This window comes from Vigna angularis, chromosome 2 (genome assembly GCF_016808095.1).
Source record: "Vigna angularis cultivar LongXiaoDou No.4 chromosome 2, ASM1680809v1, whole genome shotgun sequence".
Taxonomy (NCBI): domain Eukaryota; kingdom Viridiplantae; phylum Streptophyta; class Magnoliopsida; order Fabales; family Fabaceae; genus Vigna; species Vigna angularis.
The window spans coordinates 48,982,040-48,998,196 of record NC_068971.1 but is presented as its reverse complement, the minus strand read 5'-3'; the positions used below and the strand labels follow the sequence as shown (position 1 = coordinate 48,998,196).

At 35.1% G+C, this 16,157-nt stretch overlaps 1 protein-coding gene and 2 non-coding genes across 3 annotated transcripts; all 3 read right to left on the bottom strand.

The window, feature by feature from the left end:
* Window positions 1-601: 601 nt before the first annotated feature.
* On the bottom strand, window positions 602-2,066 carry LOC108328152 (transcription factor MYB2). Its single transcript, XM_017561968.2, has 3 exons — window positions 1,722-2,066; window positions 1,476-1,605; window positions 602-1,332 (listed from the first exon to the last, which is right to left on the bottom strand). The coding sequence occupies exons 1-3, from the start codon at window positions 1,885-1,887 to the stop codon at window positions 804-806; spliced, it is 825 nt and encodes a 274-aa protein (XP_017417457.1). The 5' UTR covers window positions 1,888-2,066; the 3' UTR covers window positions 602-803.
* A 4,114-nt stretch (window positions 2,067-6,180) lies between these two features.
* Window positions 6,181-6,282, bottom strand: LOC128195672 (small nucleolar RNA R30/Z108). Its single transcript, XR_008247469.1, has one exon. It is a non-coding gene; the product is annotated as a small nucleolar RNA R30/Z108 (small nucleolar RNA).
* A 116-nt stretch (window positions 6,283-6,398) lies between these two features.
* Window positions 6,399-6,508, bottom strand: LOC128195701 (small nucleolar RNA Z107/R87). The gene has a single exon (XR_008247497.1). It is a non-coding gene; the product is annotated as a small nucleolar RNA Z107/R87 (small nucleolar RNA).
* Between the last annotated feature and the right edge of the window lie 9,649 nt (window positions 6,509-16,157).

The following is a 16,157-nucleotide window of genomic DNA, read 5'->3' as shown; positions in this document are numbered from 1 at the left end:
AACTTCCATTTATATATAATAAGGATCATATTGGGTAAACTATTATATTTTAGTTTCTAAATTGCTGTTATTTATTTTAAAACTTAAAAAGAAAATCATATTTGGTGAAGTTTTAAAAATGTTTCACCTCCTTTGTGGTTTCGGTCCCACAAACTTCACAGCAATTATTATAGTTCTCTATACCATGACATCTGTTGTATTTCTTCATGTCTGTTTTGTGAGCTTTGACTAACCTCGTTGCAACCCTTGCTTCGATGGGGATAATTTTTTAAATCATTTTGCTTATGTATGTTTTTTTCTTCTCATTTGGAGATTTTTACCTGTGTAGGGTCAATCTTTTTGAATGAAAGTGAAGAATTTAAACATAAAGTAAGAAGATTTAATTAAGTAAGGTTGGTTGAATGAGATGAAATATATATAAAAAAAAATCTCACAAACTTAATGCCATAAGAATTTGGATTGGAGAAGCAATGTTAAATTTGTAATATATGAGTTGACTCATATAAACATACATTCAAAATCTCTCATAGTACATCTCTCTTATATCTTTACTATTCTAATTTTTTAAAATTTTAAAATAAATAATAACAATTTAGAGGTCAGTGTGTTATTATTTATTTTAAAACTTATTCTAATTATTATTAATTATTTTCAATTAGAATAACCTAACTAGAAAAAACATGTTTCACGGTTGTTACAGTTGATGAATTATGTTTATGAGAAGCTTTGCAATTCTTTCAACTTGGGGCGACAAGGTGACGTAAGTAATGGAACATGATGTTAAACTGTAAACTGTAAATGCGTCAGAAGTCATCAGCGAGCTGCTGCTGCAAGAAGCAAATATTCTCCTCCGTCCACATGTCAACACCACCAAAACCACTTCCTGCTATCTCCGAGTACCCATTGTTTCTCTCTTCCCATTCCCTGCCATAACCTTCTTCTGCACCATACGAATACCAACTTCCACCACCCATTAAACTATAAGACGCGCCGGAGTCAGAGAGAGAGTGGCCGTGGACACCAGCCGCAGAAGAGGCCTCTGACGGAAAACCCGCGTCACTGGCCGAGGCGGTGGCGGTGGCTCCACCACAAGGGTCGCTGTGGGCTTGAACGTTGGACATTAAGGTGGTTTGGGCTTGGCCCGATGATGAGGCCTGAGCCTGAATCCGTTCCAGCATACGTGGCATCCACACAAAACGCAACGTGTCTCTGAATTGTTTGCTGTTCACGTCACATTTCAGTTGCTTAGCCTGCTTTACCACTCTCGTTCTCCAGTAGTTCTTAATCTCGTTGTCTGTTCTCCCCGGTAAATGTTCAGCTATTTTCGACCACCTAAACAAATACCACAACATCATTTCAACGTATTCTATGTCATACACATGAAAAGTTGGTTTAACTCTGAACTTTAATTATCAAGTTCAAGGATAAACACGAGTGGAGATAATAACGATGATGATGATGAAGATGTATAGTACCTGTTGCCCCATCGGGAATGGAGGTCAAGAATCATGAGCTGTTCTTGGAGCGTGATGTTCCCGCGTCGAACGTTGGGACGCAAGTAGTTCAACCATCTCAGTCTGCAGCTTTTTCCCGTTCGTTTGAGACCTGAAGTTGAAAACGTGGGTGTGAGAGAGACAAAGATGACGATGTGTAATAAAGACTTTGATTTGATTAATAATTCATGAGTGGTTATATGTATGAAGACATGAATGTTTGCATGCCTGTGTAGCGAGCGACAGAGTTCCAGTGGCCTTCACCGTGAACTGTGATGTAATCGAAGAGAAGTGAATCTTCTTCCTCTGTCCATGGACCTTTGGTTATTGACATCTCCTCTTCACTGCTTCCATATGTTCCTGATGAACCATTTTCTGATAAACTCCTCTCCATCTCAGAAATCAGAAACTTATTCTTCTGTGTTTTACTGTTATGCGTGAGAGAAAGAGTAGTTTTGGGTTGAAAATATGGTTTGGCTAATTCGGTTAGTAAGAATGGCAGTGAATTTAGGAGATTATATAAAGAGTTTTGAGACCAAACTTTAGGTGTGGTTGAATTTAGGAGAATTTGCACTTTTGGGTTGAAGTAATTTTGTATACCAAAACCGTTTTAGTGGGCTGCTAAATAGTACTGCAACTATGAATTATTAATTGATTGATAGATATGAAAGTAGTTGTTATTCCTTAGCTTTTTGCGTTTTATAAAATTTGACCTTGGATATAGCGTTGACTATTTGACTTCTGGACACGTTTATAGGAGAAGTGGACCTTAAAATATAGTCTTTTTAAGAAAGCGAGTCAAATACAGAGCTAGTTTTGGTCAGCATTCTGAGTCTGAGATGGAGAAAAAAATGGAGGGGTCTTGTATCTGGCCAACTTTCTTCTGTCAAAATTCGAGTTGACACGTTCTACGCGATTTTGCCCAACCTTTATGGCAAAATTTCATTTTGTGGACCAAAACATTAGGGTTTATTAACATCGGCTCATATTAATTAATATAGGAGTAAAGATGTTTTATTACAAAGAAGGTGAATATTTTTATAAATAAGGTTAGCATGAAATATTGATTTACATTGACATTAGTTGACACATTTAATAAAGGTAAAATTATCTTAAAAGAATGAAATTTTTTAATTTTTTGAAAAAGAAGAAAATACAAAATAAGAAAGGTAGTTTCAAATGAATATAAAAAAGTTACGTGTGTCAAACTATCATTTTTCTATTTTTATACAACAAATGTTTTTTTTCATTTATCATCCATCCTAAAAGTCCTTAAATATTCAAAGATTTAAAAAGATTATTTATAACTCGAATTTTACCATAAAATTAATAATTGTGTTAACTTAAAATAATTGGTGTTGATAACAAATCTATTTGTTAAGATTTGTTAAGACTTGTTAAAGACGAAAATTTAAACCTGAATCAATTTTACAAAATTAATTTATAAAATGAGGTTTGCATTTATTTATATACTTTAACTTGAATTTATTTTTAGTTGACGTAAAACTTTTGATTATATTTTATTTAAACAACTGACTATATAAAAATAATATTTTTTTAAAGAAAAAAATTGGGACTTATTCTTAAAGTAGTACATTCCTTCCTAATTTTGAAAATAATATTTCGTTAAATTGTTACAATTTATATTATTACAATTTTTCACTTTAATTTAAAAATTAGCTATCTAGAAAAAAAATCAATTTTAAATAATATACATTGATTTCTGGTTCATCGACACAACTATAAAAAAATGTTGATATGAAGTGATACATTCCTTTATAACTTTGAATAGAATATTCCATTAAATAGTTTCAATTTATAGTAATATAGTTAGAGTTGTCAAAACAGGTAATCCGACTCGATCCAACCCGGCTCACTATGTGTTGGTCACTTAGTACCCAACCTAGCTCACTTATCAGTGAGCTGATAAATTCGAACTTGGTCCGACCCACCACCGGTGGTAGGTTAAACGGGTTAACTTAGTGACTCATTTAATTATAAGTTTTTTTTGAAATAAAAAATTAAATTTTTTTTTAGTTCAAATATATATAAACGTTACACTAAAATGATGTTAAACTCGAGAGACAGTTCAAAATAAATAAAAAAAATATCATACAAACCAAGCATAATCCAAAAATATGTAAAAAACATGCAAATAATATTAATAATTTTTGTATCACTTTCCCATTTATAATATTAGAGTCTTGAATAGATAAATTTATAATAGTTTTTATTATCACCATCTACAATATTATTAAAAAAATGCTAACAAATAATATTGAAACACAAAATAATAAATAATTAAATTAAATTAGGTGTATTTCCGGTCCACCACAAATTCAATCTGGTGAGCCGGATTGAAAACTAACCCGCATAAAAAAATTACATTTTTTTTAAATCCAACCCAACTTATAGTTTTCCACTTGTATTTGACAAAATATATTTGCTAGTCATCTAAAGGGAAAAAAAAATCAAGTTCCAACTGTATACATTGATTTCTAGTTAATCAACACAAAACTATAAAAGAATGTTAATATGAGGTTTGTGATATTTTGTTATGTAATTATATCTGAAGAGGAGACTTATGTGGATATTATGTGGTGGGAAAAGAATGTGTTAGAATTCGCCATTACCCATCTTTGTCAGTTGTCAAATACGTTCATTAATATTCATACCAAGGGTTGACTCCAACAGTTATAAACTACTAACATTGCTTCCAACTACATTTTAAAACAATATATATATATATATATATATATATATATATATATATATATATTTATATATATATATATATATATATATATATATATATATATATATATATATATATATATATATATATATATATATATATATATATATATATGAACCAAAATTAATAATATTCATTAATATTTTGTTAACATGAATTTCAATCACTAACTTAAGGATGGTTTCATACTTTCTTATAACAAAAAGATCATTTTCATCGACAATGAAATCACAAATAAATTATGCAAATTTACTTTGATATATATGACTTTAATTGTAATAAAAAGAAAGAAAGAAATAAGTGCACTGTTTCGGGTGAGTGACTCATAATCTTAATTCATACGTTAATTTTTAAGTGCTATACACGTTTTTCGTGTATTTGATGTCTCTTTTAATTATTGTCTTTCATAATTTTAATTTGACTTTATTTTTGAATCTACACACTTAAAATTAACATATTTATGAATTAATTTTAACTTTATACTTAATTAATTTTCGCTTTTAATCAAAGAAATTTAAAAGGTTGTGTCTAACGTTGAATTCAACAGTTTATTTATATTTATTCCAAAATTTATATCACTAACTTAATAATTAAGTATTTTTAACAATTTACTTAAACTATTTCTTTTTAATGTTTCTAGTTCTTTCAATTAATTATTAATCGTTCACTTCTAAACTCTTTTAAATCTATAATTATAAAAACTTTAATAATTAATTTTAAAGTTAAATAATTGAAGATTAAAATAGAATAATTAAAAATTAGAGAAAAAAGGAAACTATTGAGTAGTAGTCAAGTTGGAAGTACCAACTTCTCCTGGATGAAAAGAATAGCTTCTCCAACGGAAAGGTATTTTCTAATTATGAGATGTTGAGAAATTTTAGGACAATAGTGTGAAAAAGAAAAAAGTTATTACGATGTTTTTGTTTTACTCTTAGGCCAGTTTTATTAAATCTATTCAATATAATGAGAATGCACAATCAAAAACTAAAAGCTAGGTATCCATTCTACTATATTGTTGCTCTTTTAAAACTAAACATTTCTGCCGTCTTATCACTTTGAAAGCAGACTAAATTAGTTTTTTAACACAAGGCGAGAGGGTTTTAATATTCATTTATAAAATATTATAAATAAATTACAAAATTATTCTAAGTGAATTAAATTAAATTAATTAAAACAATGTCAAGTTTTGGACTGCTTTAAAGAAAATGATTCTATGTAAACATTTTTCAAAAATAACAATTAAATTATCTGAGTGGATCACATAAATGAATTCTCCTAATCGTGAGTGTTCTGTTTTGCTGGACATTCAAAATAGGGAGATTAAATGAAGTTTGGAGGAGACAGAGAGCAGAGGTTGTAAGAAAAATATCTAATGCAAATCATGTTTTAAATGTTGATTGATATTTCAATTCATATGCAAACAAATCTTGTGTGTTTGATTTTCTGGTCGGTTCTGAGGCATTGACGTTGTGGACAGCAGGTAGCCAATTCTTTTTCATCTCAAGATCTATTTTTCACTTCATACGATTCAATCACCCAATTGGGTTTTCTGTAAATGAATCAATCCTTCACCCCTTTTTCCATTGTGTTTCTTTTTGTGTACACAGCAGCATGCAAGCGTGCGTGATGTCGATATGTATAACAAATTTTAATGTGAAAATAAATATAACCTATAAAACAAAATAAACATCATGTAAAATGAAAACGAAAAATCAAACAGAAATCTCAGAAACTGGTTTTGAAACGGAAACAATTCTCAATGGAGGTCTCAGATTGTTGAAAGAACATCACAATCAAATAATAAACCAGATAATCAGCCAATGTAGGCAAATTAAAAGCATCACTGACCTCAATTGTGATTCAAAATTTCTTTTAGACAAACAATTAAATCAATATTATACAATATATAAAAAAAATTAGATGGGAAAGAAATCACTCAGTGATGGCCAAGATTTTATGGTTCGATTCTGCCAGCAAATTTCCTCAAATTCAAATCTCAGAAGAGGGAGCTTTGGCATCTTCATCGCGATGACACTTTCCCACACAGTAAAAATAATTTATAATCATTGAACGAAAACAAACAAATATAAAATTCAACAAAGGCATGAATATCAGTAACTGTGATAATAATCGAAAACAAAAATGGAACAGATCACTCAGTTCAGCGGGGTAGTCGACACGCAACGCTATCTCTCGAAAGAGAGAATGCTCTGCATTCCGGTCTGTTGAGCTTGAATTTTATGAAGTCATCACCGTGATCTCAAACGGTTCATATAAAGATTCATCGAAAAATAAAACATAAATCGGGTATGTGTAATGAACACAAAAGAAGATGTCATGAAAAACTATATTAAATGAACTATTACTCCGAGAAGGTGTCGCCGTATCTCCGATGCAGAACTGTGTTGAAGCTCTGGGGGACTGTTTGCACATTCTGAATTTATAGGCAACATATTAGGGTTTCTGGGAAGGCGAAAACAACGGATCATACGACGTCGTTTCTAAATAGTAAAAGCTCGTTTTAGAGATGGGCTGGGCTCTATTATTTGCTTGGTTCTTTTAGTAACAAAAAACAAATTCCTTAAGATCAACAAATTTTCTTGTGACACCCCATGCATTTTTGACTTGGCCTCTTATAATGTAAAAAATTACATTCCAGAAAACCCATTATAAAATATACGCCCTAATGCATAGAAAGTGTATCAACAAAATTGTTAGATGTAAGAAAAAAAGGGTCCTAAAATGAAATGTTTTCTCAGTTTTTTTAAAACTGATAACACTTTTTAAGATGAAATATTTCCACTTATCGAAACAATATTTTCACCAATAAAAATCAACTATTTTTATTTCTTCATTTATTAAATAAAAATCTTAATTATCTAAAGAGTAATAATAAAAATATCAAAAAAAGATAAAAATAAACAAAATAAAAACAATGATACTAATTACCAAGCTACGGTAGTATGAACGTTGGATTTGTTTCAAAAAGTTTCCTCTACAAGTTATGGGATTTTTGACCCATCATAGCCCCATCCTCCATCTATATAAATAAGGCTCTATGCTTCCTCCAAAAACACACACTTTCGTACTCCCATCCTTGTGTTTCTCTATCTCGTTATCTCGTTCTCTTTTCTCTCTTATATTTCTTTTATAATATCTTAAGTTACTTATTTATATGTTTTAGAATTTTTTATTAATTCTAAAATTCTCGAAAAATTCAAAAAGTTCTTATTATATTTAAAAAAATTTAAACAACACTATAAATAAATCCTTAAATATATTAAATATACATACCTGAGAAAATATAATTTATTTCTGTTTTTATCGACATTTACAACATATCCGATATAAAAATTAAGATAAAAGAAAGATTATTTAATTAAATTTGTATTGAAATGATTTATTTTGGGAAAAAAATTTCAATATTTTTGTTTTTCTTATTGTTTACTTAAGAAGATTTCAAATGCAATACCACTAAAAATGTGAGATATGATTGACCGATGTGTAAGACGTGGTAAATATAATTTTAAAAGACAAAAATAATGTTTAAAAGCGAGAAAAGAAGAGGTCAACTTTCCTAATGAAACATATTAGATGAATCACACATACAACACAATTCTTCCTTCATCTACCAAAACTCTTCTTTTCCATGTTAAAAAGCAGAGGTTTAACAAACGTAGAAGCAAACGAGGGTTGCGTGGTGGTCCACCTCATCCACACCTTTCACCAAGTTGTGTGATAGTGTTTGAGGTTTAATCTTTAAAACTGTCACACATTAAAACATTTGTGGACAATGTTCCTGCAAACAAAGACATGATAGGTTTTTTAGTATAGAAAACTTAATTATATTTTCTTTAAGATTATAACTTCATAGTTTCAATAAAAATTAATAAAGCAAGCATGTTGATCTAAAATTAGTCGACTCTATCCTCCATCCAATCAAGCAAAGTCTAATGTCTTTTATAAAATGTCTTATTCATAGAGAATTTATGCCGAGAACGTTATTCGTTGGAAAACTACAGAAGCAATTGTTTACTCTTGTTGGTTTATTTCCTACCAAAAAATATATTATAACACAACATTTTCTTTGTATCGTCACTCAATTCAGCAATATGATTGTTATGTTTTATACGTTAGAGAACTGTGATTTGGGAGCTAAAGATAATGGTCAATCTGCGAATGAATGAACACCAAAGTTCATTGAGAATAAATGTCATTATCAAAAACAAAAACAAAAGTTAGTCGAAATATTCTCTTGGTCAAAAAAATTTCTGTGAATCTTATATATTTATTCATCCTACTCATCCACTGTAAAATGGGAGATACTAGTCATTAGTAAATATTTTAAATTGATGGGATGGTTCTAGGATTCAAATGCAAGTATATATTATGTTCTTTTTTTCTTTCCTTCACCCCTAAGATTAATACTTTGAAAAGTCCTCATTTAAAACATTATATATCAGAACGATCTGAAGATAATTCTGTTTTTAGGAAGAATTAATAAATTAATATTTTTTCTGGTAAATTGATCACTTTGCAGTCTTTCATAACTTTTTCTACCAAAAAAACATTGAAGAAATTCAATTATCTATAAATTATACTCGTTATGTGTAATTAAACTCATAAACTTTGATATATGAAATTTAAATGAAAATGTTTAAGAAAAAGTAAATAAAACTATAAATATGTGTAATTAATTTAACTAAAATTTAATAGAGTACATTAAAATTTGATATTATATAAAAGAGAAAAAAATACGATAATGATCTTTTGGATTTTTTTTTATCAAAAGTTATGATATTTTTAAGTTCATTGTCAGTAGCAAAAACTTTTATTGTGTTTTGTTTTGTTTTTTTTTCAAAACTATTATCCAAACTTTAATTATAACGTGAGAAACAAATATCAATCGGATATAAGTTCAATAATATAAGGGATTGACACAACTCTTTATTTAAAACTTTAAGACAATGAGTTGATCAGTCTTTTATCTTTTATATAGTGTTTTACTTTCTTATTCCTATATAATGTGAGACTTAGACTCACATTTGAATTTCCAACATTAAGAAGGTTGTGTAAAATAATATGAATGAGCATCCAAAGAGAGCACTCATAAAAACTCGTCATAGAACTAAAATTGCACGAAAATATTTTGAGGAAATAAAATTGAATTACCGAAATTTATAGAGAAATAAAACTACATCTTATCCTTATTATATATATATATATATATATATATATATATATATATATATGTATATATATATATATATATATATATACTTATTCTAATATCTCATTATTTTAAAAATAAAATATCCCCTGTACCGTACCGTCTTCAGTGTATCGTACGGCCTCCTGTGCACAACCAGGCCGACCGTCCAAGACGATCACATAGGTCGACCATCCGAACTGACCACCATCAAACCAACCAGCGGGCCGACCATATAGTTAGGTTATAAACGATATAGGGTGTTGCTCCCTCCACCACCACCCCTTCTCCCTCCACCACCACCCCTTCTTCCTTCCTCCGTCTCACTCTCTTTTCTCTTTCGGTGAGATCCGTTTCTTCTCATCCCAACTCTCACTTGCTATCCGTTCGTGGTGGTGCGATGTTGTGGTGCGATGGTGTGGCGGTGGTGGTTCGTTGGTAGTGACTAGTGCGTGTAGATCTTCATTGGTCTACTCTCAGGTTGGTTTTCTTTAACCTATGTGCCCCGACGCTCTCGAATTGTATTGCCGCGGCCTCCTCTCATCGCATCACATCACACAATCAAAGCAAAGGAGATGTAAGATACGATATGGATAGGGTGTTCTCCTTAGTTGATGAAATCTTCGATCACTTATAGCCATCACACAACTTTGATTGCTTTGAGTATAGGACGTCAACCCTATATCCGAAACATATAATGGTGTTTTTGTGATGTGTGTAAATTGCACTTTTTTTATATGGTCACTTCACTTTGTATTCTGAACAAATAAATGAATAATGGATTTCACACATTCTACGCAAAGGATATGTTCCACTCCGCCATGGATGCTGTGCATACACTCAGTAAAAATAGGTCAAGTGTGTGCTTGGGATCTACATCCACTGAACCAAGATTATGCTGCCACCATTTTAACTTAGAGAGTCATTACTACACATCTTTTCATTTTTACTCTACACAATTCCTTGGTCAAAGGTGAATGGTTGAAATGATAATAATTTGTTTGGTTTAAGAATATTATATTTATGTTTACATCATAAAAAATAAATAAAAAATATTCAAAGTAATTTTAATCTGACATTATTAATAAATTTACTCTTATTTTTTTTAGATAGTTAGTTATTAATACTTATTGGCGAAGACAGTTGAACCTGCTACCTTTATATATATATATATATATATATATATATAAACTAATTAAATCAACCTTATATCTATTAATATTAATATAAGGAGAATACATAATCTTTCTCATGTTACATTCTCTTTCAACCTTTATTCTTAATGGTCATATGTAATGGAACATCTTGACTAATGGTTTTGAAAAAATTTAAATAATATATAATGTCATTATAATTTATTGTATTGCATAAGGAAATTACACCAAGCAAATTACTCGAGTTTCTATTATTCTAATTGTAACACCCTCATCTTATACATTAAGAATATATCCGAAAAAATAAAATTGAGTAAACACAACTTGTGAAGACCATTAAATGTATTCATAAAATTATTTACAAAGTCTATCTAGATCTCCTTATACGGATTCTTGTAGCTTTAATGTTTTGTGGTGAAGCATATCGGGAAAATTATTGGTTCTTTTTTCTTTTAGGTACGAAAAAGGAGGAGTTCTTTATTGTTGTTTCACCATTATTGGATGCTGGGACATTTCAAGACAAAGAGAACTACCATATGTAATGTACATAATCAAGAAATAGAAAGAACGTAAATTTTCATCTATATTTGAAACTAAAGTTTTACTTAAAAAGATTAAGTATTTTCTTATAACTCATTATATTATTTATATTAACATGATACATCATTACACGATAACAAAAATTATAATAAAAAAATTCGAGAAAACAATATTTTGAATATCACTTTAGACAGTAAGCATAATAATGAGATAAAATATGAGTATAAATTTAATTAACAAATCAATATAAAAAGTTCAATAAAACTATTTTATAGTAAGTATCATTATGTAGCTTTTAAAACAATAAAATGAAATAAATAACATTTTTATATAATAAATATTAAACTTCGTAATTACTTTTTCATAAATAAATTGTCTAACTTTGTCATTTAAAATAAATAACACATGTATATTTTTTAAAACATTTTTTAGAATTATATTTTTTTACAAAATGTATTATTTAAATTAAAAGAAGATACAAAAATGGAATACTTAAATTAAAAACCAGGGCACGTAACAAGTGGTTCCGTTTGCGTGTTTCAAATGAAAACTATCACTGTGTATCTCTTTTTCTTTTTCAAAATATGCGAGTGGAATATAGAAAATAAAAATAAATTGAAAAGTTACTCGATATGAAGTAAATGAAAGCAAGATAAATATAAAAAGAGGAAAAAGATAAAAAATAAAAAATAAACACAAAAATCAAAGAAGGTGTACTGCATATTAACCATTACTCCATGTAGTTTGTTTTTTATTTGATAAATGTTAATTGATAGTTAGTTGGATTGTTTGCGAATTTATTATATTAAGGAGAAAAAGTCATCTTATTCAATCGATTTCTTAATTTACCATTATTTTGTTATCCGTAATAGTAAAAATACAAAAAATATTACTGGTTGAAAAAAAAATTGTCATAAGAGCATTGTTAAATTCCATACACTACCTACAAATACAAATTTATCAGTTATTTTTTTAAGAAAAAATTTCAAGAAATGGTTGCACATAAAAATTACATAAGCGACTTCAAGATAAAATAATTATAATCAAACACTAGTGTGAAATCTCGTGGTTAATTATGGAAAAGACAATCTATACAAGACGTAGACTTCAGAATTATGAGGCATTGAGAATTTTACCAAAGAAAAAATTCAAGAAACTCCTTACTGTTGTTGTCGTTTTTATATATTGCAAAAGGACTTTTCTTCTGCTACACCCGCACACGATGGCAACCATTATTCAACTGAGCTGTTATCTACCATGTACAAAAGAGGAAATTTATAATACGATGGCTACATTATTAATGTCATTAGAATGTGTTTCGGCTGGATCCGGGCGGACCATGCTAAAACACACGAACTTACTGTTGATGGCGGACGGGCGGACGACGAAACTGAACGAGCGGACGACTGATGGCGAACGCTGGAGCCGGGCGGATGAGCGATCACGAACGTCGGAAACGGGCGGACACTTTCAGCTGGATCCCACGAACCGAAGCAAGCTTCACTGGCGGGCGGCACCAAGATGGACGATCGCTCTGTGCTCCAAACCGGTCGGACGCCCTCCAATCCGGACACTCGCTCTCTGCACCAAGCTGGACGGGCATCCTCCCCTCCTGGCGGATGATCCTTTGCTTTCAGCTCCAAACTGGGCGGGCGTCCTCCCTCTCCTTAGCGCTGCTCCACCCTCCCAGTTGGGGAGGGGCCGGGTACCTGCTAAAGGCACTCCGACGCTCAAGTCAGTAATATGACAGGGCGTTGAATAATGCATGCATGTGTTGCGTTCTAAGCAATCTGTCCAGAAATCATACCTGAGACCTTTATTTATACTGATCGTAATGGGCTTTTACCTTTTGGGGGCCTGGAAACGGCCCAATAATACCTTAATCTTCATTAAGGACTTAATGTGTCATTAGCATTTAACCGTGTAATCAGCGAAGTGCGTCGGTTGGGAATGATGGTCGGTCAGGGTATTACCCTAGGTGGGCGTCCAGCTCTTGGGCGGACGTCAAATCCTTGGGCGGACGTCCAATCCTTGGGCGGATGTCCAATCCTTGGGCGGACGTCCAATCCTTGGGCGAACGTCCAGCTCTTGGGCAAACGTCCTCCTCTGGGCGGATCCTGTTCTGGGCGGATGTCCTCTCCTTGGGCGGCGGACGTCCAGCTCTTGGGCGGACGTCCAGTCCTTGGGCGAACGTTTCACATTGGGCGGTGGACGTCCAGCTCTTGGGCGGACGTCCAGTCTTTGGGCGAACGTCCCACTTCTTGGGCGAACGTCCCACTTTGGGCGGACGTTCCACATTGGGCGGTGGACGTCCAGCTCTTGGGCGGACGTCCAGTCTTTGGGCGAACGTCCCACTTTGGGCGGACGTTCCACATTGGGCGGACGCTCCACATTCTACTCAAGGCGCCGTCTATGTGGGCGTCCTTCCGTACGGCGTCCTGCACTCCCTGGTACATATGGCGCTCGGTCTATGCCGGGAGGACCTATATATCAGTACATAAGCCCCCGAAGCCCGAGCATAATTTTATTGTGCGAAGGGGTTGTCCGTGCCTGGATGGGCGTCATTTTGGAAAACAGCTGGATCCATGCAAACTCGGACTACTATTTATTTGGGCGTTCGGTCTTTTTTGCTTGACACGGGTGGCCGCTCGTCATTTTGAACGGACATGCCATCTTGGGTGGACGTCCAAATGGGTGGACGTTCGTCTTGATTGCCATCTTAGGGCAGACGTCCAAATGGCGGGACGCTCGTCCTGTTTTCCATTTTTGGGCGGTCATTTCATTCTGGACGGACGTTCCATCTTGGACGTCCCTTTTTGAGTGACTGGACGCTCGTTCAATCTTTGGGCGGACGTGCTACTTTAGATAGACGTCCGGTTCTTGTGTTATGCGAGTCGTCCAGGGTGGGCGCTCGACTTTGGTACTCAACAGGGGTGAACGCTCGGCCTTGTGGCGCTCGAGCGGCCTTGGTCCTGATTGCCATTTTGGGGGGCGGCCTTGTTAACCGTTCGCTCGGTCTATGCTGGGAGGACTTATCAGTACATAAGCCCCCCAAGCCCGAGCGTAATTTGATTGTGCGAAGGGATTTTTTAGATGGTCCCCGAATTGTTGGGTCCATGTGGAGGTCGACTTGGCGTACCTTGGAGGACAAATGGCCGGATGGTTGATTGACGTCCTCCTACTCCAGATTGGTGATAAATGCCAGATTCGGCTAAGTTACGGACGGCCGACTGATTCCTGAATGCCAGATTTGGCTAAGTTACGGATGGCCGGCTGATTGCTGAATGCCAGATTTGGCTAAGTTACGGATGGTCGACTGATCGCTGAATGCCAGATTTGGCTAAGTTACGGATGGCCGGCTGATCGCTTCGTCACCCAACCAAGCTGAGAGTTGTTCTCGTTGGAACACTCTTTCACCAGCTTGGAGTTTGGTAGGGCGGACGGTCCTTCGCTTCGTCGCCCAACCAAGCTGAGAGTTGTTCTCGTTGGAACACTCTTTCACTAGCTTGGAGTTTGGTAGGGCGGACGGTCTTTCGCTCCGTCGCCCAACCAAGCTGAGAGTTGTTCTCGTTGGAACACTCTTTTTCACCAGCTTGGAGTTTGGTAGGGCGGACGGTCTTTCGCTTCGTCGCCCAACCAAGCTGAGAGTTGTTCTCGTTGGAACACTCTTTTCACCAGCTTGGAGTTTTGTAGGGCGGACGGTCTTTCCCTTTGTCGCCATTGTTGCCGGTTACCTGCACCATGAAGGGAACATAGCGAATTTCAAGTTTAAAGAAAGATGTGTCCGTACCTTGTAAGGCCGAAAATATGCTATGGCCAAATGGCCGAGAATAGGTTGAGGCCGAACAGCCGAGACTGTGCTGAGGCCGAACGCTCATAATCATGTGGAGGTCGAATGGCCGAAATCATGACGAGGCCGAACGACCGAAGATAGGCTGAGGCCGAACGACCGAGACAATGCTCAGATCGAGCGTCCTTAAATATGGAGGCCGAAAGGTCAATAATACGCTGAGGCCGAGCGGGCCGATAATAAGTTGATGCCGAGAGTTGAGGCCTTATTGCCGAGCGCCTGATGAGGCGTGATGGATGAGCGCTACTGTAAGCTTTTCGGCCGGTCGCTCGCTACAGCCAAGTGGACGGGCGCTCTTTGAAGCTGGACGGACGAGCGCTTGAGTCCAGATTTGGACGAGCGCTTTTTGAATCCGGGCGGACGAGCGCTTAGGTCCGGATTGGACGAACGCTTAAGTCCGGATTGGTTGGTCACCTGCAGTATAAGGGAAACATGATCGTATTTCTAGCTTAAAGGGTGTGTTCGTACCTTGTAAGGTCGAAAATATGTGTCCAAATGGCCTAGAATAGGTTGAGGCCGAACGTTCGAGATTATGCTGAGGCCGAACGGTCGAGACAATGCTGAGGCCGAACGGTCGAGACAATGCTGAGACCGAGCGTTCCTAAATGTTGAGGACGAACGGCCGAGACTATGCTGAGGCCGATCGTTCTTAAATGTGTGGAGGCCGAACGGCCGAGGACATATGTCATGCGGCTATGAAGTACTGGTGATGGGGTTGCCCGTGCTCATTTCTCGTGGTCACCTTTGGGTAACCATAGTCACACGGCCCCACGGTGGGCACCAAATGTTTCGGCTGGATCCGGGCGGACCATGCTAAAACACACGAACTTACTGTTGATGGCGGACGGGCGGACGACGAAGCTGAACGAGCGGACGACTGATGGCGAACGTTGGAGCCGGGCGGATGAGCGATCACGAACGTCGGAAACGGGCGGACACTTTCAGCTGGATCCCACGAACCGAAGCAAGCTTCACTGGCGGGCGGCACCAAGATGGACGATCGCTCTGTGCTCCAAACCGGTCGGACGCCCTCCAATCCGGACACTCGCTCTCTGCACCAAGCTGGACGGGCGTCCTCCCCTCCTGGCGGATGATCCTTTGCTTTCAGCTCCAAACTGGGCGGGCGTCCTCCCTCTCCTTAGCGCTGCTCCACCCT

What these genes read in the sequence shown, in the direction of transcription:
- LOC108328152 (XM_017561968.2), bottom strand. Translation starts at nt 1,887, where the DNA reads ATGGAGAGGAGTTTATCAGAAAATGGTTCATCAGGAACATATGGAAGC. An exon ending in CTCTGTCGCTCGCTACACAG is followed by an intron (nt 1,606 to 1,721) that starts GCATGCAAACAT and finishes TTTCAACTTCAG; the next exon opens with GTCTCAAACGAACGGGAAAA. An exon ending in CATTCCCGATGGGGCAACAG is followed by an intron (nt 1,333 to 1,475) that starts GTACTATACATC and finishes GTATTTGTTTAG; the next exon opens with GTGGTCGAAAATAGCTGAAC.